Genomic DNA, 22,787 nt, shown 5'->3' with positions numbered 1-22,787 from the left:
ATGAAAAAATTCCTTGGGTTCTTTAAAGCACAATTTGCAAAGTAAGAGATGACCAGAGCCATTTAACTTTTTAGCTGCAGATTTTAACTCAGACAGTAATGGATTCCAAGATTTACCATTCAGTGTATGAAGCCCTAAGTTTTATCAGTTTTTCTACAAGCTCCCTGGCTGTTTGCCAGGTTAAAAAAAATTTTTTTTTAATTAATTTATTATTTACTTATTATTTATTTTTGGCTGTGTTGAGTCTTCGTTTCTGTGCGAGGGCTTTCTCTAGTTGCGGCAAGCGGGGGCCACTCTTCATCGCGGTGCGCAGACCTCTCACTATCGCGGCCTCTCTTGTTGCGGAGCACAGGCTCCAGACGCGCAGGCTCAGTAATTGTGGCTCACGGGCCCAGTTGCTCCGCGGCATGTGGGATCTTCCCAGACCAGGGCTCGAACCCGTGTCTCCTGCATTGGCAGGCAGATTCTCAACCACTGCGCCACCAGGGAAGCCCAAAAAAATTTTTTTAAGTTTATATTTATTTGTATGGTTACTTTATTAATTTCTGTACCACTCATATATTCAATCATTCATTGTACCATCAACAAATATTTACTGAGTGCCAGACACTGTTTGGGGGATATGACAGGGAATCATTAAATGGATGGAAAAGCTATTTACTAATATGGAGAAGAGAGAAGAGCCAGTATGAGGTGTGGAAGGTGACAAGAATTCTAGTTCGAATGGGTTATGTTCAAGATGCCCTCAATTATATGACTGAAGACAAAACTTTGTATTGTCTCAGTGTTGTATCCCAAGCCCATAGTAGGAGCCTTGGAATATTTTTGGATAGATTAAAGGTTGCATGAATGAAAGGATCCCATCAGGTCATCTGCAACGTATGGACTGGACTCTTGTTTCCACTCCAAACCCCTATTTCTACTCTTTAAAAACTACAGATGCCATTCTGAGCCTCAGAGTCCTAACCACTCCAATTATTAGTCAGAAAATGCCCCAGTCCTACAGATACGGTAGGGAACAAAAAACCCGTGTCCAGGGATCAACAGAGATGCATCCTTTTTTGACAGATGGGATGGTGGTAGAAAGTGTGGCCAGTCTCGCTTAGTTGCTCTTCAGTTTTATGAGTCACCCTCAATATTAGGAAAGTCTTACTTTCCAAATATTTGGGTATTCCTTTGTTTTCTCTTTGCAGGGCCTCCTTGAGTTTAAAGATTTAAACTGCAAAAAGTAAAGGAAAAATAAATACTCTCATCTGCTTTTACTTGGCAGTTGTTTTTCTGGCCCTCATTGGGGAGTGAGAGCCTCCATCTCGGCGTTACTTGGTTTGAGTGTCTTCAGCCCTTCCCATGTGCTGTTCTTACCCTTCAGCAGGCTTCACGAATCACCCTTCCACTTCAAGGGCAAAAGTCTTCCCAGGAAAAATTATTAAGCACCTCACATACGTATTTTAAATCTAATGTAATCTTCTTCCTGTATCAGTGAAACTCAGCAGGGTTCAGATATAAGGGAGTGATGGTTGTCTGAGCCTTTCATCAGTTTATATGAGCAGAGGGCCAACAGTTTAGCAAGGGTCACTGCCTACCTACTCAGCCTGTGGGTTCCCCTGCTATAACTAACATCTATGCGTTTCTGAGTTTGGCTTTGAAATGGCCAAAAAAAAAGGCAACATAAACCTTCTATGTAAAGTGAGGCACCCAAATTGCATGGGTTCATTAAGTGATCATTTACTACAGACTTCAAAAAATTTCATCCTGAATTAGTCCCTAGAAATTTCCTTGAAAGGAGTATAAGAGCTTTAACAATGAATTATTGTCTATGGAAATCTCAGCATGAAAGGGGATCCATATGTGCAAACTAGAATTTGTCATATGTAATGTCAGTTAAATCAGGTCTAATCTACCAAATACATTTTTTATTGCCTGCTTCATTAAAAAGGCTCTTAAGGTAATGAATAATCTTCAGCTTCACCAAGGATTATTAATGCCTTTATAACTCATGTCCACTGAAAATAGAAAGACAGCTTGAAACTCTACCCTAATCTAGCCTCCATGTTTGTCTTAGAGCTTTAAGGAAGAAAATCTATCAGACCTCTCCAGTGTTAAATGCTGTCACACGAGCAGTTACTAGGAATTGGGTCAGGAGAAGAAATTTTAAAAGGAAGTTGAATCCAGTTTAAAAGCTGTGGCAAAACAAGTCTTTCTCTTATTAACTCTGATGTTTTCTTTTCCTACAGCAAGTCCACATGCGACACCATCAACTCTTCATTTTCCAACATCACCCATCATCCAGCAGCCTGGGCCTTACTTCTCCCACCCAGCCATCCGCTATCACCCTCAGGAGACGCTGAAAGAGTTTGTCCAACTTGTCTGCCCTGATGCTGGTCAGCAGGCTGGACAGGTGGGGTTCCTCAATGTAAGGAAACTTCTTTTTTTTTTTTTTTTTTTTTTTCAATTTCTTTAGAAATATTAACCGAATGTAAAAATAACAAGGGAAGACCTTATGACCATGTGACGTTGTGCTCTGATGTCGTGTTGACTGACTGCAGGCAAATGTCATATTTATTCTAGATTGTGGGAAAGTTAACTTACTCTAAGAGGGATTGGCCAGGGTTTAAAAACAGTGTTTGTGTTAACTTCGCAACTGTCAAGTTTATGGATATAAATCATCTCAAGGGTGAACTGTATAACCTTCTAAGGTCTGTGGGCAGATAATTCCACCTCATGCATACTAACCCAAGGGCTCACGCAGTTAACAAAATAGAAAGACCAAATAATTTTAAATAATGATTTTGGGTGGTAGGGAGAGGTAGGGGGAGAAGGGGGCACAGATGTTTCAGATCAACTAAGTTGATATTTTTAAAAAGTAGTCCTCTAACACTTTACATCAAGTTGACCAGTACTTGAACTCAAGATTCTAGAAGTAGTTTATTATAGTTTGTTATTTCTGCAAGTAGTTATCTTTCCCACTTATCTTTGTATAAAGCTAAATAGTATTCAGTAGTTTCGAATGGAGGTTTTCATTTTTTCTCAAATAAACCAAATCACAATTTGAAACAATATTCCTAATGTAAAAGTGATTTTTTTAAATCACAAATTTTATTTCAAATATAGAACCAAATGTTTGCAATGGATAGCTATATCCCAAGGCCAATAATAATAACAATGAATTGGAAATAATGACCAGCATAAAGCCAAATGCGATTTTCCTTTTCTCCTAATAACTGTAATGAAGCCACAGGTGAGCCATAATTATTATTGCCTAATTTAGAATATTATATCACACCACCCTATCACCGATTTTCTTCCCTCGAAGAAATACCTGATTCTGCATATCTGAGTTAGAACAGGCAGCTTTGACTAATGTCCGGTGATGTGTTAGCAGATACATTTCTGTCTAGACAGCAAATCAATATGGACCCTTTTTTCTTTTTGCTTGTGTATTCATTTGCTTGGCTTATTCTAAAGCATTCACTTATGGACTTTTAGCCCACTCAGAAATGACACACAGGCAAGTTTGTTGGCAAGAAAGCACAACATTCTGACTGTCAGATGAGATTGTCTTTGAGGAACAATACTAAATATATAAGTGAATGTTGATGAGGCAGTGAGACTTCCTCTGCAGAATTACTAAGCTTAAACTTAAAAGCCTGGGACAGCAACTGAATTTTGATTCAGGACTAGAGCCTAAATAGGAGCTATTATTGTTGGTTGAATAGTGTCACTGAAGACCAGAGGCAGAAAGGCCACTTGGGAAACCATGGAAAACTGAAGTGATCACCAGCATCAAGCATCTGACTTTTAAAATGTCTAACTTTTTTTTAATAGTCCTGACATCATCCCATATAACTGTCAAATGACCAGTTTTGCATTTTGATCAAAATTTTATAGGGTTTAAGGCAGGTCCTTCATGGGACTGTTTCGAAAAACTCAGAAATAAATGGATTTTATTGCTTTCTTCAGAAGGAAACTTTTCTTTTGTTAAAGAGCTGTTACTTGGTTGTTCTAACATCAGGCAGCCAGATAAATATGACTCTTATGGCATATGCTTATATAATTTAAATCAAAATTAGAAGTGATATTTTTCCTTAGCAGAATTTTGACAGCTGAATTCTAAAGTTTCTGTGCCTGATGTTATACAATATGTGAAAGAAATTTTTTATGTTCACTTAACATATTTATTAAATGTTATATAATATCAACTTTGAAGAGTGAAAATAAAATATTTTTTTAATCTTAAATGCATATTTAGGAAACTTTGTTAGATCTGTATAAATAGACGTGATGGAATAATTCCACAATCTATAAAACACTTATATATTAAGTCAATATTTAATATCATGAGAATGATGATGAAAGTCACAGTTAATACAGAATCAAAACATCCCAAGCAAAAGTTGGCAGGTCATTTTCTAGAATCAGATCTAAAGAAGGTCAAAGTAGTTCAAGAGGTAAGTTTAGGATGCATGGAGCATGTGTGCCTAAGACTGTACTTTTGTGGAATGCCTTAAGAACAACCCACAGCTCTTCATCCATATGCTCTTATGGAAGAATTCAAGTAGCTAGAATACTTAGTAATTTACATGAAAGGTGCCTAAGGAATCTTTTGTTTTCCGAAGCGGCTAATGGTTCTATCTGTGTCTTCTTTCTCCTGTGCGTGTTTTGTTTGGTTCCCACCCTGGCAGCCCAATGGGAGTAGCCAAGGCAAAGTGCACAACCCATTCCTCCCCACCCCCATGTTGCCACCGCCGCCGCCACCACCGATGGCCAGGCCTGTGCCTCTGCCGGTGCCAGACACAAAGCCTCCGACCACGTCAGCGGAAGGAGGTGCAGCGTCCCCCACCTCACCAAGTAAGTATGGCTGAGATGCGGCGCCGGTCGCCGGTCAGGCTCTGCGCACGTGAATGCACACCTACGCCTGGCCCCTCACTGCATAGGCTTCAGTGAAAGGCACGATCCCCAGCGATGGCTGTAGCATGAGTTTGCAGAACCAAGACCAGATCAGAGCAAATAGCACTCTAGGGTGCTACCAACCACATCAGGTGTGGAAATGACTGGGTGTTTGTGTGGATGAAATGGTGTAACTACGTGCCAAGGACTGAAGTCAAGATGTGAAGTATTAAATTTTGCCTATTATTTGAGTGGCTTTGAATGCTATCCTCATGATCATCAAACAGCATCTACTTTTATGGATTCTTATTAGCAAAAAGTTCCTCATGCTTCTGTAGAGCCCTGCCTTCCAGTAACTTACAATCCAAGAGAAATGCATTTGATGAGGTGCCAAGGTTAATGCAATTCATCCATCAAATAGAAAAAATGTTTAGATCAAAGTAACCAATTCAAAGGTGTGTACGTTGAGCAATCGCGAAGAATAAGAGCCTGGCAGAAGGTCAGAGCTAGTAGCCATGGCAGTTGCATGGCTAGGCTTGGCAGAGGGAGGAGATGGAAGATGAAACTGGAAGGAAAGAGAAAAGAAATCTTGGCTTGTCTCTGAACAGTATGGGAACATGTGATCAGACAATATAGGATTTCAAAACCTTTTGGAATAATGGGAATCATTACTTGATGAATTAGGGAGAACAGCTTTCCTGATATTTTAAAGATGACAGGGAATAGAAGTAGCTTAAACACATAAATTTGGCTTCTCTTAGTCCCTGAAACAATGACCAAAAGAGTGACAGCTGGAGGCAGAGTTCCCACGTGATGGATGGACTACCTGACCTTGACGGGGGTGTGATGACCACCTTCTCTAAAGCTTTACAGAGAGATCAAAGCACAGGAAAGAATGGGAGCTGTGACAGTGCCCCTAAGGAGAGGAGGTCTTCAAGGAGGTGAGGCTGAATGCAAGGAATCTACTGAGGAAAAGATGAGCGTAGACCACGAAAGAAGTGTTAATATCAAGAACTTGAGCAGCAGTTATAGAAGTTGAATGGAGGAGAGCACAGGAAGAAACGTCTTATAGACATAAGCTTTGGGATTGGACAACCACTTGGATGAATATAGTGAAGGATGATTCAGACTTCTCAGTACTGGGGACATGATGGTATTGAGTACAGGAGGGAAGGAGCCAAAGAGAAAAAATGAGCCTCTGTTGACACTGTGTTCATTGGATTTAATTTTGGTGACACTGAATCCAAAATGTCTAGAGTCCCTTATGGGCGTGGATGAGCTTTAGGCTATCTAGTACATATTCCCTTTGATAATACATGTAGCAGTGAGTGGCCCTGTGCGTGGATTCTGGTTTCATAGCAAAAAGATTGAGAGTCCAGGGACAATTCTGGGGAGGCTTACCTCTCTTGGTAAGAGGTGGTTCAACACTTTTCAACAAAGGAGAAAACTCTTGAGTGTCCAGTGACATAGGAAGCAAACTAGGCTTGCTCTAAGCATCTTGGAAGCTCAGCTTAGAAAAGAAGCTTCTGAGAAGCAGAAGCTCATAGGCCTGTCCTGCTTATTGTGTATTCATGTAACATCTTCAAAGGAGTCAGAGAAATAATCATCTCCAAACTCTATTTAGATCTAGTCACTGGGGATGTTGACTTACACTTTGGCAGCCATGTGCTTAAACTGTGCTCTGTACATGCCTCTGGGTACCACTTTTCTGTTCATCTTCTCTCTGTATGTTCAGGACATTGGCAGAGCCCTCAAAAAGCTTTGTTTAATGTTCTTTTTATTCTGTGTAGACATATCCTCACCTCCACCATCAATGTCTCATGCATCTGTAGTGCATTTTCCAGTAATGGGGATGGGGCTTTTCTGAGGCACTGTGGACGAGTGGAAATACCCTGGGCAGCTAGCTATTGAAGTCTAAAGGATAGGGGCTCAAACCATCACCTTTCACATTGCTAGCTCTTTTTCTCTTCCAATCCCAGTTTCCTCATCTGTAGAATGTGGGTGATAATACCTAGCTGGTTATGTGAAATCAGCCACGATAAGCACTACCACCAAATAAATTGGAGCATTTTATTATCTGCCAAAACTCTTACCTAGTGGAAGCCTCCAGGCTTGGCTAATGAAAAACTATGCCTGTAGGACATGTAGAAGCTACTCAATCCCTCAGTCAGGTTGATACCTTTGGGTCCATTCCCTGGACTCCACTCCATGGATTGGATCTAATGCCTTGTATAAAAAGATACCCATGGTCCTCTTGTGCCCAGCCTCAAGCATTCTTTCAACATGATGGGAAGAAGTGTGGAGGGGGTCTGGACAGATCCGGTTCATGTGGTTGCATGTTCATTAGCACAGTGTTTAGAGATTTTTGGAAAGAGAATATCAGGAAAGGGGACCCAAAGTTTGATATTTACATAATAATTTGAAACTTACTTTTTGAATCCTAGGATTCTAGGAATATAGACAAAACAAAGTGTTCTACTGATGGCATAGAAAGGTTTCTATCATCATAAATCTTAGCCTTTTTGGTCTTTTCTGGGGTTTGCTGAATTCACAGTCATATGTTGTTTCACAGCAATTATCACCTGACCATCTTCTACTTTATTATTAAGACAGTGATATTCTGGGAAATCTGTAATTTATAGCATAAGAGAAGCCTCTCAAGTTAAAAATCTCAAAGCCCACCAGTTCACATTGGGAAGAGATTTAAGAACCCCTGCAAAACAAATCCTCTTCCATGCCCCAATTTCTGAACTAATTGATAAATAAAATCCAAGAAAAAAAATCAGATGGAAGACTAGACTATAACCTCTACTATTAGAAAATTTATTTTTTAGCTACAGGCGAATGTGCTTCCTAATGCTGAAACACAAACAAACCCACCCAGTCTCTGGCAGTGCAGGACCACCGCAGGCCTTCCCATGGTAGGGGGCTGCCCTCCTGTGTAGAGCTGATGGAGGTCCAGGTGGCCGTGTGCTTCCTGCCAGCACCTGTCTCCCTAAGGGAAAGAGGAGAGGAAGGGGTGGGACGAGTCACGTGCAGTTTCTACTTCCAATCGCTACAATAAGTGAGGGAGTGGAGAGGCCCAAGAGTGTATGGGAGGGAAAAGGTACCACGAGTGATGTAGCCCCTCTCCCTTAACATTCATCTTTGATAACTACCTTCTTTCATTCATTTATTCATCCTTCATATATTGAGTATCTGTCATGTGCCAAGGACTGTGTTAGCCCCTGGGGATACAAAGATGATTCATCCCTGCTCTAAAGAAATGTGGGATTTATTGCAGGAGACAGCTGGGAAACGGGTAGCTCACACTGACAACACTGGGACAGAGGTGCACATAGGTGCCACAAGAGACTTGGAAGGGATTTGGGTCCAGATGCGGAGCCTCAGTTAAGATTTTTTTGGAGTGAGTGACTTCTAAGCTGTTTAGTAGGAATATCATTCTGATGTTTTAAGTCTGAGAGAGAAGGTAGAACTTCCCTTCAGAAACCAGCTTGTGGGTGGAAGGGGAGGGGGTGTCTAAAATTGGATTACCACTGGATAAAAATTTAGAGCAAAAGTATCATTTCATAAATTCTGTGCTTTCTTAGAAATTAAAACCACAGGATGGTTGGATCCTGTTTATCTTTGTCAGTTTATTAGAGCTCAGCTTTAGCGAGGAGAAACATCACAACAGAGTATTAAGTACAGATGTTCAGTATCCCAACAGTATGTCTGAAACTGAGGCTTTTTCAAAAACGCTAACTATATAACCTAGGACAGCCTTTCCTATTGAGGGGTTTAAGATGACTTGCAATAAAAAATGATTTAAAAAATAAAAGTAGGAAATCATGCCCAGGATCACCTATACTACCAGCTTTTCGGGGCCTGGACTCCCGTGTCTGTTGGAATAATACTTTGCTCTACACACTCTCATAGGTAGATTGTCAGGATGAACTGGGGTGACAGATGTGCTGTGCTATAGACAGTTAAAAGTCCAAGACATCATTTTTAATATGCTCTTATAATGAAATACTAATGGATGCCAGCCTAAAGCAGAGTATATATTTTTAAACTAATCAGTTGCCTCTGGCACCAATATGCAACTTTGCAGCTGTGGCCAGGCAAACAGGGTAAGGCAGATTTGGGGAGGGAAATGTTTGCCTATAAAATAAATATATTTTAATGGGAAAAGTCTTTACCAGTGCCTTAAAAAACAGAGTAGTGAGGGTGGAAATAAAAGTTCTGCTGTCTCTCAAGGAGGACATTCATACTGTTGATTCGTTTGGAGAAAGATTGATATACTATGCCTGATCTCTTTAGGATACCATAACAAATAGAATAACTGGTTAAGAGTAATTCACAATGAATGGGTTCCATTCCTGCTGATTAACTGGGTTTAGATACCCAGTGAGAGAATATCACTTCCTTCATTCATTCAATAAATAGTTATTGACCATCCACTATGTGCCAGCAGTGTTCTAGATGCTAGGATTCTGCAGGAAATGAAAGAGATAAAAATCCCTGATCTTGCGGAGCTTTCATTTTACAGAAGGAAGAAAGGCAATAAATAAAATAATAAGTATAATAGGTAGGAGTGATGTAAGATTGTGATACATAAGTGCTACGTAGGAAAATGAAGCACAGAGGGGTTGGGATTAGTGGGGGTGGGATACAACTTAAATAGGGTGGTTGGAGAAGGCCTGTCTAGAAGGGGAGACTTGAACAAAGGTCTGACAGAGGTGAGAGAGTGAGCCATGAGACTGTAGAGGGAAGAGCTTTCCAAGCAAAAGGATCAGCCAGTCCAGCCCGCATGTTTAAGGAACAACCCGGAGGCCAGTGTGGTGAGAGCAGAGTGAGTGAATGAGTGAAAGTAGGGGGAGGCCAGGTCTGAGGGGTAATGCGGATGAATGTGGATGTGACTGGGAGATGGGGGGGCGAGAGGGGTTGGAGGAAGGTGACAAATGTTGGAGGTTCTTATAGGCCATTGTTAGGACTTTGGCATTTTCTCTGAGTGAGATGGGGAGCAGAGGAGAGATACTACCTAGGTTTTAACAGAAACTCTTTGAAGGCTTTGTTGAAAATAGGTTTCAGGGGGCAAGAATTAAAGCAGGAAGACCAGATAAGAGGCTTTTTAAAAAAAATCAATACATATGATGAGTGTCTTCTACATGCCAGCCACTATTCTAGGTGCAAGGGATCCAAAAGGGAGCAAAGCAGACAATTCCCTTCCCTTGTGGAGCTTACATTCTAGAGGGAGGGGACAAACAATAATTAAAGAATAAGTAAACTAGTAATTCAGGGACCAGTAAGTACAATGGAGAAAACTAACACAGGGAGGGGAGGTGGCACACCATTGCAATAATGCAGGCAAGAGTTGCTAATGACCTGTACCAGCATCCGGGCAGTAGGGGTGGTGAGAAATATTTGAAAGGTAAAGCTGATAGGATTTACTGACACATTAGATGTGGGTTGAGAAGAAAAAAAAAAAAAACACTAGAGAAATCAGCAATAACTCCTAGGTTTTTGACCTGAGCAGTTGGAAGGATGGAGTTGCCATAAACTGAGACGGGAAAAATTGCAGGAAGAGCAGTTCTGGGCAAGGGGTGGGGATCAGAAGTTTGGTTTGACCAAGTTATATTTGGAGATGACTATTAGGTGTCTTACTGGTGAGACCAATTATAATAACATCCTACCTACTGCAGTTCTTCGCAGTGTACTCAGTTTTCCCACATGCACCATCTCATTAATTGCGGAGGGACTCCTTTTCAAACATGTAATAAAACAAATGGCTCTTTCTAAGAGTCCTGAGGACAACAGCTCCAGAATAGGAGAAATCTCTCCTTACATTTGGGTCTGTTTGTGGTATGATAATTCAAAATCCACTCTTCATTTTCTTAATTGCATTGTAAGATTCAATTTTTTTATAATAGGCTGGCACCAAGAACATACTATAAAAATGGACTTTTCCAGAAAAGAAACTGAAGATGGGCATCATAGCCTAGAATTATAATGAAAAGAAAGAAACACTTTTGAATTATGATGGAAGATAAAACATGCGTATTTTCCTCTTTTAAATTAATTAGGGACACAAAAACTCAATTTAAAAATGCATAAAAGACTTATAAACAATTTTCTCCATGCCTTCTTAGCCATGAACTTTTGATTTTTTAAAACTAGAATTCTATTATATTAGAAGTATGTAATAACAAGTTCCCTTTTTTATTTTTATGTCTCTGATGAATCTTGTATATATTCATTATATGAATGAGTTTGAACCTGTTAACCAGGAAGATAATAATCTGACGGGGATTGAAATTTCCTAGTGTAATAATTGACATATGTTCAATGCTTTTTGGTTAGCAAAGCTCTTTACACATGTATGTTATCTCGTTCCGTCTTCCTAAGACTCCTGTGAGGTCAGGATTTTATAGACAAGGACACTGAGATTCGAGAGTGGAGGTTACTTTCCCAAGATTACATAATCCCACGGTAGCTTGGTACTAGCTCCTACTGTAGCCAAATTACAAAGCAATGGGACTTGATTTTTGGTTACCGAGTAGCCACAACTGTCTGCTCTCGTCTGAAATTAATAACACAACAAACTATTGAGCTTTTATTAATGTGTCAAGCACTTTAAAAAATGTTTCTTATGTATTATCTTGTTTTAATCCTCACATTAATGCTATGAAGTACGTACTTTAAAAAGTAAATACCCTAATTGAGAAAGACAAGGCACGAGGATACAGGTAACTTTCTCAGGGTCACTCAGCCAAAGGTAGCAGCATCATGACTCACACCCAGCCACTTTGAACCTGTAGTTCATGCACTTACTTGGCCAGAGCATCCAGAGCCCAAAGTTTCCATGTTTGCAGTGAAGACCCTGTGGGAATAGTACAGAGGAAGATATTAGTGGTCATTTATACTTTAGTGTGGATTGGTTTCTGTGGCTGAGAGTAACTTTTGTTAGCAGGGAAAGGAAGAGAGCAGAAGATCTGGAGGGAGATAAGACAAGAATAGCAAAAAAGGTGGACAAACAGGAGCTATTGCTAAAGACAGATTTTCTTTATTCCCCAGTGCTCTCCAGAGCTTGAACTGTTGCTGAATGCTTAGAAGAATTACTTTCTGAGTTTTCACCCAAATAATGACAGCTCTCTTTTTCACCAACACTTTTTTATGTGTAAAACACATAATTTTAATCAGTAATTGAATTTAGAACAAGTCAGTGAATGATATGTCATATTTACACAATTTTTAAATGACTAAGGACTGTATTTCCTCTTTCAGAGACGAGACAGTGGATAAGGACAAAAGAGAATAAAAAAAAAAAAAGTTAGTGGCTTCCTTTCACAAAACAGTTTTTCATTACTGATGCCTGCACTATTCCTTTAGTCTTTAAATTTTTTTTAAAAATGTACATTCAATGAAATTCAGTCTTTAGGGTACAGTTCTATGAGTTTTATAACATCGTAGATTCTTCCAGCCAACACCAGACAGGATATAGAACAATTCTAAAGAGCTCCCTCCTCTTTCTTATCTACTCTTAAGTTATTGTCTGATGTCACTTAGTGCCAGGGAACTTATTTTACTTTGATCTCTCTATTTCCACCTTGATTTTTATTCTTCTGTCAGCACTGCTACTATCCCCATTATATTTTAAGTTTTTATATTCTTCTGAATTAGAAAGAGACCTACATAACTACAGTACTTTAGTATATGATAATAGTGACATTTCATATTGGAAGAGGGAAAGGGATTATTCAATAAAGTATATTGGGATGACTGAGTAGCTGTCCAGAAAAAATAAAATTCCTTACACCAAAATAAATTCCAGGTGGTGCAAAAAATATAACATAGAAATATTAAGCCTTAAAAATACCAACAAAAAAATAGGAGAAACTTTTTGTGGAATATTGGAGTGAGAAAGGCCTTTCAAATAATACAAAAAGAACAGAATCCATGAAAAGAAAACTGATAAATTCTACTCTAAAAGTATTAAAAATGTATACATTGGAAAAAAACACCATAGACAAAGTCAAAAGACAATGATAAAGTGGGAAAAATATTTGCAACACCTGTGGCAGAGGGCTAAATTATGTAATATATGAATAGTTTTTTGAAGTCAGTAAGAGAAAGACCAACAATCCAACAGAAAGACAACGAAATGATATAAACATAGAGAAATGGGAAACATTTGAAAGATGTCTCATTCATGTAGCATAAAAGCAATACAAATTAAAACTCGAATGGTATTTTTACCTATCAGATTAGGAAAAACCAAAAAGGATCCTGACACAGTCTTGGTAAGTGTGTGGAAAACAGGCACTCTCCTATACTGTTAGAGGACTGTAAATTGGTTCAACCTCTTCAGAGGACAATTTCATTTTATATATATTTATATATATGTGTGTGTGTGTGTGTGTGTGTGTGTGTGTGTGTGTGTGTATATATATATATATATATATATATATATATATAAATTTTAAATGTAAGCCATGCATTGTGTTGGACATGTGAGCAAAGATATACATCAAGTATTCATTGCAACAGTGATTATAATAAAAGATTGGTAACACCAATCATATCCACCAATATGATATACATTAGAAACCCTTTAAAAATAAGGATAGGGGGACTTCCCTGGTGGTCCAGTGGTAAAGAATCCGCCTTCCAATGCAGGGGACACGGTTCGATCCCTGGTCAGGGAACTAAGATCCCACATGCTGTGGGGCAACTAAGCCCTTGCGCCACAACTACTGAGCTTGCGCATCTCAACTAGAGAGCCCACGTGCTGCAAACTAAAGAGCCCACACGCCCTGGAGCCTGTGCGCCACGACTAGAGAGAGAAAACCCGCACGCCACAGCTAGAGAGAAGCCCACGCGCGGCAACGAAGGATCCCGCGTGCTTCAACAAAGATCCTGCGTGCCACAACTAAGACCCGACACAGCCAAAAATAAGTAAAATAAGTAAATAAACAATAAATAAATCTTTAAGAAAAAAAAGTAAGGATAGGTCTGTATGAATTCATGGAATAATCTTTGAGTTATATTAAGTCAGCAAAGGAGAGCGCTAAGAAAAAGTATGTATAGAATACCTACTGCCATAGAGTGGGGGATGTATATACACACTGACTGTGTGTTGAAGGATGGAAACAGGTTCATTGGGGGGTAGTTCTTTAGTGCCTTGCCCAACGAGAATGAAAGGTATTACTGAGCTTTAAATCCCCTTTTATGTCAAATATAATGCTTTAATTTTTAAAGTATTTGTCCAGTGAACTAAAATTCTTCTTTACACCCCAACCACTAACTCTAGTGACCAAAACTCACACAGTGGAGGCAGGGAAGGGATGTGGTCCATAAAATCCTTGGCAAATTTTATACATCTAGTTTTTAGTTGCATTAACCTGAACTTCGGGTGTGATAGCAAAAATATGTGCTCTTTCTGGTAAAGAATACTATTCTTTTTCCCTCACAGAGAACATGGAATTGAGTACAAGGATAGCATTTTCACTCTCAGTAGCTATTATTTGGTCACAAGTTCGGCTTTAGGAACCCATTGGATACGGATGCACACATGCTATCTTAAGTCATAATTTTTCATAAATACTTTTTGAAGAGTATTTCTACTTTTTGTACAACCCAAGTTTTTAATGTCTAAATTTGAAAAGGAAAAAGAAAAATAATTATTGGAAATCAGGCACTTCGATAGGTATTTTCATATGCATTACCTTCGTTGCACTTGATTGTTATTTTAATCTGCAGAGTTGGAATCGTTAGCCCTCTTTTTAAAAAGAGAAAACTGAGACTGAACCAGAATTCAAATCGGGGTCTGTTGGACTCTAAAGCCCCGTGCTTTCTACTCTACCAGGACACTTACTGTGTTTCAAGATATAATATCATACACCTTTCCTCTGAAAATCCTAAGACACGCGATAAAGAACTTTTTTTTCTTTTTTGGCCTCACTGCGTGGCATGTGGGATCTTAGTTCCCCAACCAGGGATCACACCTGTGCCCCCTGCACTGGAAGTGGGAATTCTCAACCAGTGGACCACCAGGGAAGTCCCAAAGAACTGTTTAATTATTCCAGTAAAAACTCTTGGGTACATTGAATTGGATGAAAAACAGGAATGAGAGCAGGAAAAAAGAGAGAAGAAATGAACTTTGTAAAGAAGGAGTGAGTGACAAAAGAGAACAGACAATAGATGATTACATTCATTTAGGTTATCATAATCCATTCAGGTCTTATTTTTGCCTCAGTTTTTTACTTTTTCAGATGACAGAAATGACAGATGAGTTTTAAGATTTTCTTCATAAAGATAACAACGGCAATGTAGGAAACTTGAAAAATACAGAAAAGGATTTTTAAAATCGTATTCTCCTATAACCAAATACTATTAACATTTTGGTCTGGTTTTCCCCCATTTTTTCAGTGCATTTCTATGTGTATATTTATATAAGATGATTGTGACCTAGTGAATATAATATTTTGTATGTTATTTTCTTAACGAGTATTTTACACCTTTTCTTACTTCATAAAAAAAATAAAAAGCTAAGAAATGTGATTTTAAATATTTTTACTTATTCTCCTACCATAGACCATTAACTTTTGTTCCAACCTATGGACTATGCTTCAGCATATTGTCGAACATAGAATTTTGTCCCCAACTTGAATAATTTTATTAGGCTAGATTTCTAGAATTGGAATTACTAGTGCAAACAGGATGAATATTCCTCTTGATACACGTTTCCAAATTGCTTTTCAGAAAAGTTGTGCCATCTTACACCCTTACAAATTATATTTGAGTCTGATATAACATTAACCCTTGAGAGGTTTGAGTATTATTTTTTTAATTGGTGGAAGGCAGATATCTCAGGGTGTAATGCCCTTAATCAGATTTTGGAATCAGTAGTCCCTGATTGGATGAGTTTAGCAGTTTTCTTCAACTGTTTTAATATAAAGTACAGTGGGATTCTGGAGATTTCCCATCTTGTTGGCTAAGCCTCTCCTTAGGGATCACTCTCTGATTGCTCCTGTGGAGAGGGTCGCCTATTAGACATTCACAGAGGGGGTGAAGCCTTAAAGAGCTGGGAGTATTAGAGTAAATAATATTTACTATGCTGAACTTTTTATATAGAGACACTCAGAGAGGTTAACTGGCTTGCCAAGGTCGCATTTCTAGTAAGAGACTGAATGGATTCAATCCAGGATTTTCTGATTCTAAAATTCATTTTCTATTAACTACCTTGCACTGCTGTAAAAATAAAAATATTACTTGGGGCTTTCAGGTTCTGTTTGTCTTTATTTTATTTAAGATTAAGAATTACTGGAAGGTGTTTTAAAATCACTCATAATCCCAGTCTTTAGAGATAATCACTTTCTGTGCATATTTTCCAGTCATTTTCTGTGCATATTTTAAACATAATTGATTCAATTGATCATGATATGTGTGTGTGTGCATACATATATATACACATATATACAGTTTTGTAACCTAATTTTATTCATTTTATTTCGTATTATAAACATGTCATGGTGTCATTATTATTTTAAAACATTTTTAATGGCTGCAATATTCCATCAGTTGGTTCCAGTTTGTTGCACTTATAAGTAATGCTGTAATGAACATCTTGGAGCATAAATCTTTATATGTACTTTTAAGTATTTGTTGAGGATATAGTCTCAGAAGTGGGTTTCCGAAGTTACACTGCCTTTGGAGAGGCTGCAGAAGCCTTTCAAGAGGGAGGGATCCAATATATTGATCTAGGTTTCTTTTTTTAGTAAACCCCAGCTGAATCCAGGGTTTATTCCCTGTGGCTCTTTAATATTACTTTCACCTGTGCCTCTCCATCTATGTGGTTGCTTCTGATCAATAAATATGTTCTATCAGTTGAACAACACACAGGCATACACGTAAAAATACATGACATAGAATGTGGATTAGTCAATTAGAAATAAATTTAAATGAACTGAAACAAGGCTGTATTCCTATCCTTTAAGTTATTACGGAAAAGAATATTATAGGCAGTATAAATAGGTTGTTTACAGGAAACAGTCATTGTAAAGTACCTCTTTATCACACAGATTTTGGTAACATAACGTCAAAGCACCTCCAGTTTACAAGTTGCTCTGATCCCCTTCTCTCTGTGTGCACACATGAATTGACTTATACCTTCCTTTCTGTATGTTTTACCCCAAATCATGATGTCACTTGAGCCCCTGCCCCCTATGAAGATCCCTAATACAAGTAGAGAGACCAGCAGAGCAAAGCCATCTGCTTAAATTGATTCTTTTCATGATTTTTTGAGAACTATTGGCACATTAAACATTTCATGCAAATTGTTACCATACATGTTAAGTAATGCTAATATATTAAAGTTCGAATTCATTAGCTTTTCAGGAAGAAGGCTTGTGGGTATGTTATTCTGTAATAATTTACTAGCGATAAGTAGGCTTTAATTTCATGCCCTGAGGGCTGTGTCTTTTTGTGTTGTTGGTAGCTTGTTTGTAGAGACAAAAGATCTGCAGAGATAATAGAATGAGGTAACTGACTGCACAGATGTGATCAAAGTAATGGAAATTCAGTGTGGTTATCTTCTAGATTCCAAACATCTGGATGAAAACTACACTATCCACTCATTCACGTGGGAATTTCTAAACCTCTGAATACTGGGGATTCATGTGTCAACAAAGGCTGTATGTGTTTCCTTGGCTGTATAATTACATTAATAATGCTAACCCAGGCCCTGTAAACTTGTCGATACTCATAGATTTCTTCGAAGGAAAAAAACTCCAATATCCTCCAGCATTTCTTTTATGACCTGGCAAGAAATAGTGCTGTTCAAGTTCCCAAATGAGTTCAATCGTAATGGGCTTCATTTAGAAATTAGCCAATCTATTTTCTAATAGTTTCCACATTTTTTTCTAGAAATGAAAGTTTTCTCACAGGGCTTTTTTAAAAAACTAGTAACATGTGATAGTGCAGTTAAGATTGCAGAAGCTATTTCAATTAGGTATTTAGTCATCTCACTGCTTCAGTTTGCAACTGAATGCGTTCTCGTGCACCGTCAGGTGTCACTGATAAACATTTAGCAAATTGCAGTCTGAAGACACAGTGATCTGTTCAAGTCTGCATTCCTAAACTTGTTTGGATGTCTTCTGTCCAGTAACCAGCACATTCCTGGGCAGGCAGTAAGTCTAGCTGAATGAAATTGAATTTTTGACTAGCATTTTTAAAGGGATATCCGCACATGTGAATATGTCTGAGTTTCTGAACACAAGGGAACATGTGAAGTGTATACTGATTTTGAGATAGGAGGGGAAAGGTTTAAAGTGTTAGGATGCCTAATGGTCTTAATGGTGTTTAGAATGGAAATCTGGTATCTTTGATAATTTTATAAATTATTTCTTCCTCTTGAAGGAAAAATTCAATAGACTTTTTCTCCTCCATTTTCAAACATTCAAGTCTCTGATCCTTAAATTTTTATCTTCCCTGACCTTATGGCAGAGTCATTCACAGCGTCCCGTCTTTTCTCCTTTCCCTCCACGATTGACATCCCCATCACCCACCTCTGTTTCTTTGCTCATGCAGATTCCTCTGTGATCCCCAATCCATCTGAACTTGTCAACCAGCACATCTTTTACAGCCCGTCATCACAACCATCTCCATCTCCTCTGCAAAGCTTTTCCTGTTCCCCTGCCAGGTGTCACTTTTCTGTCCTTTAACACCCTAAAGATTTTTATTTATATTACTTTTAGGCACTCATATTTTCACTTTCTGTACTCATCTCTCCCCACTAGACTCTAACATTTCATGGATAGCCGTGTGTCTGGCTTATCTTTTTATCTCCCGTAAAACTTAGCATAGAGCCTGGCACAGAGGAAGTGTTCACACGAGAGAGAGACAGAGACAGAGAAAGAGAGAGAAAGGGAGAGAATATGAATATATTAAACTATCTTTCCTTGATGTACCACAGCGGTTAGATTTGGTAGAGTTTAAGGGAATGAAGAATTGGTATTCCCTCCTTTTACATAGTTGGAATCTGATGAAACAGATCACAAACTTCTCTTCAAACTTTGTGTCTGCCAGGGTTTGGGGAACTTTGTTGCTTCCTGTGTCTGGAAGTAAATTCAGAATGTCAGAACTAAGAAGGACCTACTGCATAGCACAGGGAATTGTACTCAATATCTTGTAATAACCTATAATGGAAATGTATCTTAAAAAGAATAGGCACGTACATATATATATATAACTGAATCACGTTGCTGTAAACTTGAAACTAACAACATTGTAAGTCAACTATATTTCAATAAAAATTTTTTTAAAAAGACAAATATCTGTGCTCGCTTAGGCAGCACATATACTAAAAAAAAAAAAAAAAGACAAATATCTAACACACACACACACACACACACACACACAAAGAATGTCAAAGCTCACTAGCTGTCTTACATTGTCTTTCCTGCCAAGGTGCCTCACCAGGTCATCCCCCACTGCCCCTCTCCAGCAGAGGAGCTGACCATCACTATCCTCAGGCCGTTCAGCTCCAGGCCACCTGACCACTCAACCTCCTGGTGGCTGGTCTGTGGACACTGGAGGGGGCTTTGTCCAAAGGTCAGCTCTCCTTTCACACCCAAGCTCTACACAGAAATCTATCTAAATTTTCTCACTCTTCTGTTTTTCAGTGATTACACGCATTTCAGGGGTTGCTAAATTTGAACTAGATCTTGAATCTGGCTGCCTACTTTGAAAACAAGCTGATGCACTCACATTTTCTAGTTTGTCAGATTTGAGTGGTTTTATTGATACCGTTTTTAAAGAAACATCAACTGACATTGATACAAATATTTTAATATCTTAATATCTTGTTTTTCAGTCATATTTTTTCCCCAGAACAGGAAAACTCCAAGCATCTTTTATTCAAAACAATTTGACCGCTTTCTTAGCACCATGGTCAGGTATGATTGTTGGGTGAAGGCTATTACAGACTCAAAACTGATTCATCTAGAAATGCCGTGATTCCTCTATCCAGACACATCCCTTATTCCTTCTTATTCAGAAAAACAAAACAAAACAAACAAACAAAAAAAAACAGACAACCTGGGAACAACAAAAGTTGGAATTCTCTTTGGCTTGCAGGCAGTCAGTTAGATCCATTTCTGAGGACATAGAGGCTGTTCTCCCAGGGAACACCTGCAGGGTTGTAAAGAGCGGGGCTAATGGGTGATCTCTGCCACTCTCCCTGCCCATCCCCCAATCTCCCTAGAGATAGATTCCAGCATCCGCAGAGGTCCGATTGCATATAAAGAAAGAACTGTTCATGAACTGTTTTTCCAGTTGATCATCCTGAGGCCCAACTTGTACTGCCTAAGTGAAGGATTATAGAATTAGCAATGCATATGGTAAGTGGGCAACACAGAAGGATATGGGATCAAATTCTGATTTGGGATTTTGGTACTTACCCCTGTGGCTAAGGCTAAGAGTCTTGGGTAATCTGAAGAAATATGTTAGAAAGAGAAAAAGTATGATCAGATTAGCCCAAATAAGAGCTGGTGGAAGCTTCTTATAGGAATGTTTTTTCAAAATGTTAAGAAAATGGTCCATGGTGATACTGCTCATGTAGATAAAATGGCTGCTAAAAAAAAGCAAACGCTTTCTTTTTCAGAAACAGGCAAGCAATCATAATTTGATTTCTAATACTCATGTTTGCCATGAGGACTTTTACAATGAGGTTATATAAGCAAATTGATTTCCCTGTTGACTTTATCAGAAAATCGTAAAATGCCCCTGAATCTTCCCTCCAGAATTCTCAAAAATGCCTACAATAATCTTCCTAGAAAATTATTTTCTGGATTTCATGATGTCCTGAAGCTCCTCCAGCAGCATTTGATTATTGCTGCTGTAAATAGGCAAAAATTATAATTAAGAAAGATAATGAATGTGATATAATAGCATAGTAAACACAGTTGTATATAATTCATTACCACATCGCCCCCTTTACTTGATTTTATATTCATGTTGAAAACTCTTAACTGGGCATGTGTAATTGATTCACCATGGTATATATGGTTGTTTTAATAAAAAGTTTCAACTGAGGCTTTTGTTTAACAGGATAACTCCCTCATTCCACTGTTTCTTTAGGAAAATCAAATTCAACTTATGTCATATCATCTCTGGAACTACATCCTGTTATAGGTGAACACTCTGCCTATTGTAGCTACAATAATGGAAGATGAGTCAGACTTTCTTCCTTCCCTTGTTTTTCCTGTGTCCTTGATTTTTCCCAGAATCAACTTTCTATAGAATAAATTTCCCTGGGCACTTTTTGTTCCATTCGATGGAACTCAGAGACTCTCAGATTTTTGTAGTTGTAATATCCTTTTCTTAAAAAGGCAAACACATTACCACCTCTCTCAGCATTGCTCTCTTTTTTAAAAACCAGAATAAAGTTTGGAGAACTTTTAATAGCCTGGGAGAACATTAAAGGCCTTCTGGGATGTTTTGTCTCATGATTGAAGAAGGGACAATAGCCAATTGTTAGCCTCATGGTAATTTTGAGTGACTCAATTATTTGTATGCTAGCCCTGCTTTCAAAATGGCAAAATAGAGAATGGGATGTGATACAGACTATTCCAGATTTAGTGCTATGTATGGTCAACGAAGAACTATATTCACACACCAAAAAGAAAAAGAAAAAAAAAGTGCCATGTATCCTAGGATCAATCAGCATGCTTGTTTCTGACGTCACCAATATGGTAAAAACGTCATAGGAAATCCTGCTGTGTGTCTGCAGTGACCAGGGCTGACATGCACACACTGCTCCGCTAGGACCATCAAACCAGGGCCTCGTGGTTCAGCATCTGTCATCAGTCATTCAGTCTTAGAACCTTAGCTTACTCTTCATGCCTTTTTGTTCCTTCTCAACCTACCTACCTATTCACATGTGAAAAAACACTTTTTTTCCTCCTAACGGCTAACAGGTTTAACAGGTTATTTTATCTACTAGCTTCCTCCTTGTCTCTCCCTCATCCTCTTTGTGCCCTAGAAGCAGGTAAATTCACTACCAGCTAATTATAGTACATCATTTTCAATACATAACTTTCTGTTGAGACTTCTGAGAGCATATCAAAGTAGAGCAATAGGCTGAATGAAACAATTAATAAAGAGTATTTTACTGAGCTTTTAAAAAAAGCAAATTTCCCCCATACCAGTGAGTGAGAGGAGCATACAGAATGGCTAAATGCAGAGGTGTTTCTCAGATCTGTTCAGGTTGATCTGACATAGGATAGGCTGGGGAAGAAATCAGTGGATTCATGTTGCTAGACAGTACAGTGTATCATACATTTAGATCATTTTATATAAAGCTGTTATTGGACGAATTCTTCTAAAACAAATACTACAACAACAAAAAGTTTCTCAATAATAGACATCAGGGGAACCTTATGTTCCTTCTCTGTTCCATGCTGATTTAACACAACCATACCCACGTGACCATCACAGCTCTGCGTGGGTGACTTAGCTCTAATGACCAATAGGACTTGGCCCAGATTGGTGGAAATTTTATCTCTAGATGTGCTTAACAAGGGAAACAAGAAGTCTGAGCAGTTTTCTCTGAAACAGAAAATCAAAGGAAGAGAAGCAGATGATGTCAACAAGGGGGAAAAAATCTGGCAAAGGAATATGGTATTATTCCCTCAATTATCTGTGTTTTTTAAGAAATGCAAATCCTTCTCATCTTTTAGACGGTGCATGTCTTGTGTTAGTCCAGAAAACTTATGCCTTTTACAAGTATTGTTAAGAAATTTGAAATTAAATAATAGTCTATCTAAAAATTTTAGTAAAGAATGTGAATAAATCCTTGGAGTTTGTGGTAAAGAAGTGAATTGAAGGACGCCAGAAAACAAAATGTTCATTTGGATATA

The 22,787-nt window shown here is 38.4% G+C and overlaps 1 protein-coding gene and 1 long non-coding RNA gene across 14 annotated transcripts in view; one reads left to right on the top strand and one right to left on the bottom strand.

Moving 5' to 3' along the window:
• Positions 1 to 22,787, top strand: part of NFIA (nuclear factor I A) — a 392,763-nt gene that overhangs the window by 331,819 nt on the left and 38,157 nt on the right. For 12 of the 13 annotated variants that reach the window (XR_014261496.1, XM_082453615.1, XM_082453621.1 and 9 more), the window contains 2 exons: positions 2,235 to 2,413; positions 4,683 to 4,848. Coding sequence is in view for 12 of the 13 variants with exons in the window: in XM_082453615.1 (XP_082309741.1) it covers positions 2,235 to 2,413; positions 4,683 to 4,848 (345 nt within the window). In the remaining variant the exon portion in view is untranslated. The remainder of the gene's footprint in view (positions 1 to 2,234; positions 2,414 to 4,682; positions 4,849 to 22,787) is intronic. The other variant, XM_082453612.1, reaches the window with a different exon arrangement.
• On the bottom strand, positions 228 to 22,548 carry LOC309657164. Its single transcript, XR_014261676.1, has 2 exons — positions 11,701 to 22,548; positions 228 to 474 (listed from the first exon to the last, which is right to left on the bottom strand). It is a non-coding gene; the product is annotated as an uncharacterized lncRNA (long non-coding RNA).

This window comes from Balaenoptera physalus (assembly GCF_965194825.1).
Source record: "Balaenoptera physalus genome assembly, chromosome: 1".
NCBI lineage: Eukaryota > Metazoa > Chordata > Mammalia > Artiodactyla > Balaenopteridae > Balaenoptera > Balaenoptera physalus.
This window is presented reverse-complemented; position numbering and strand designations above follow the sequence as displayed.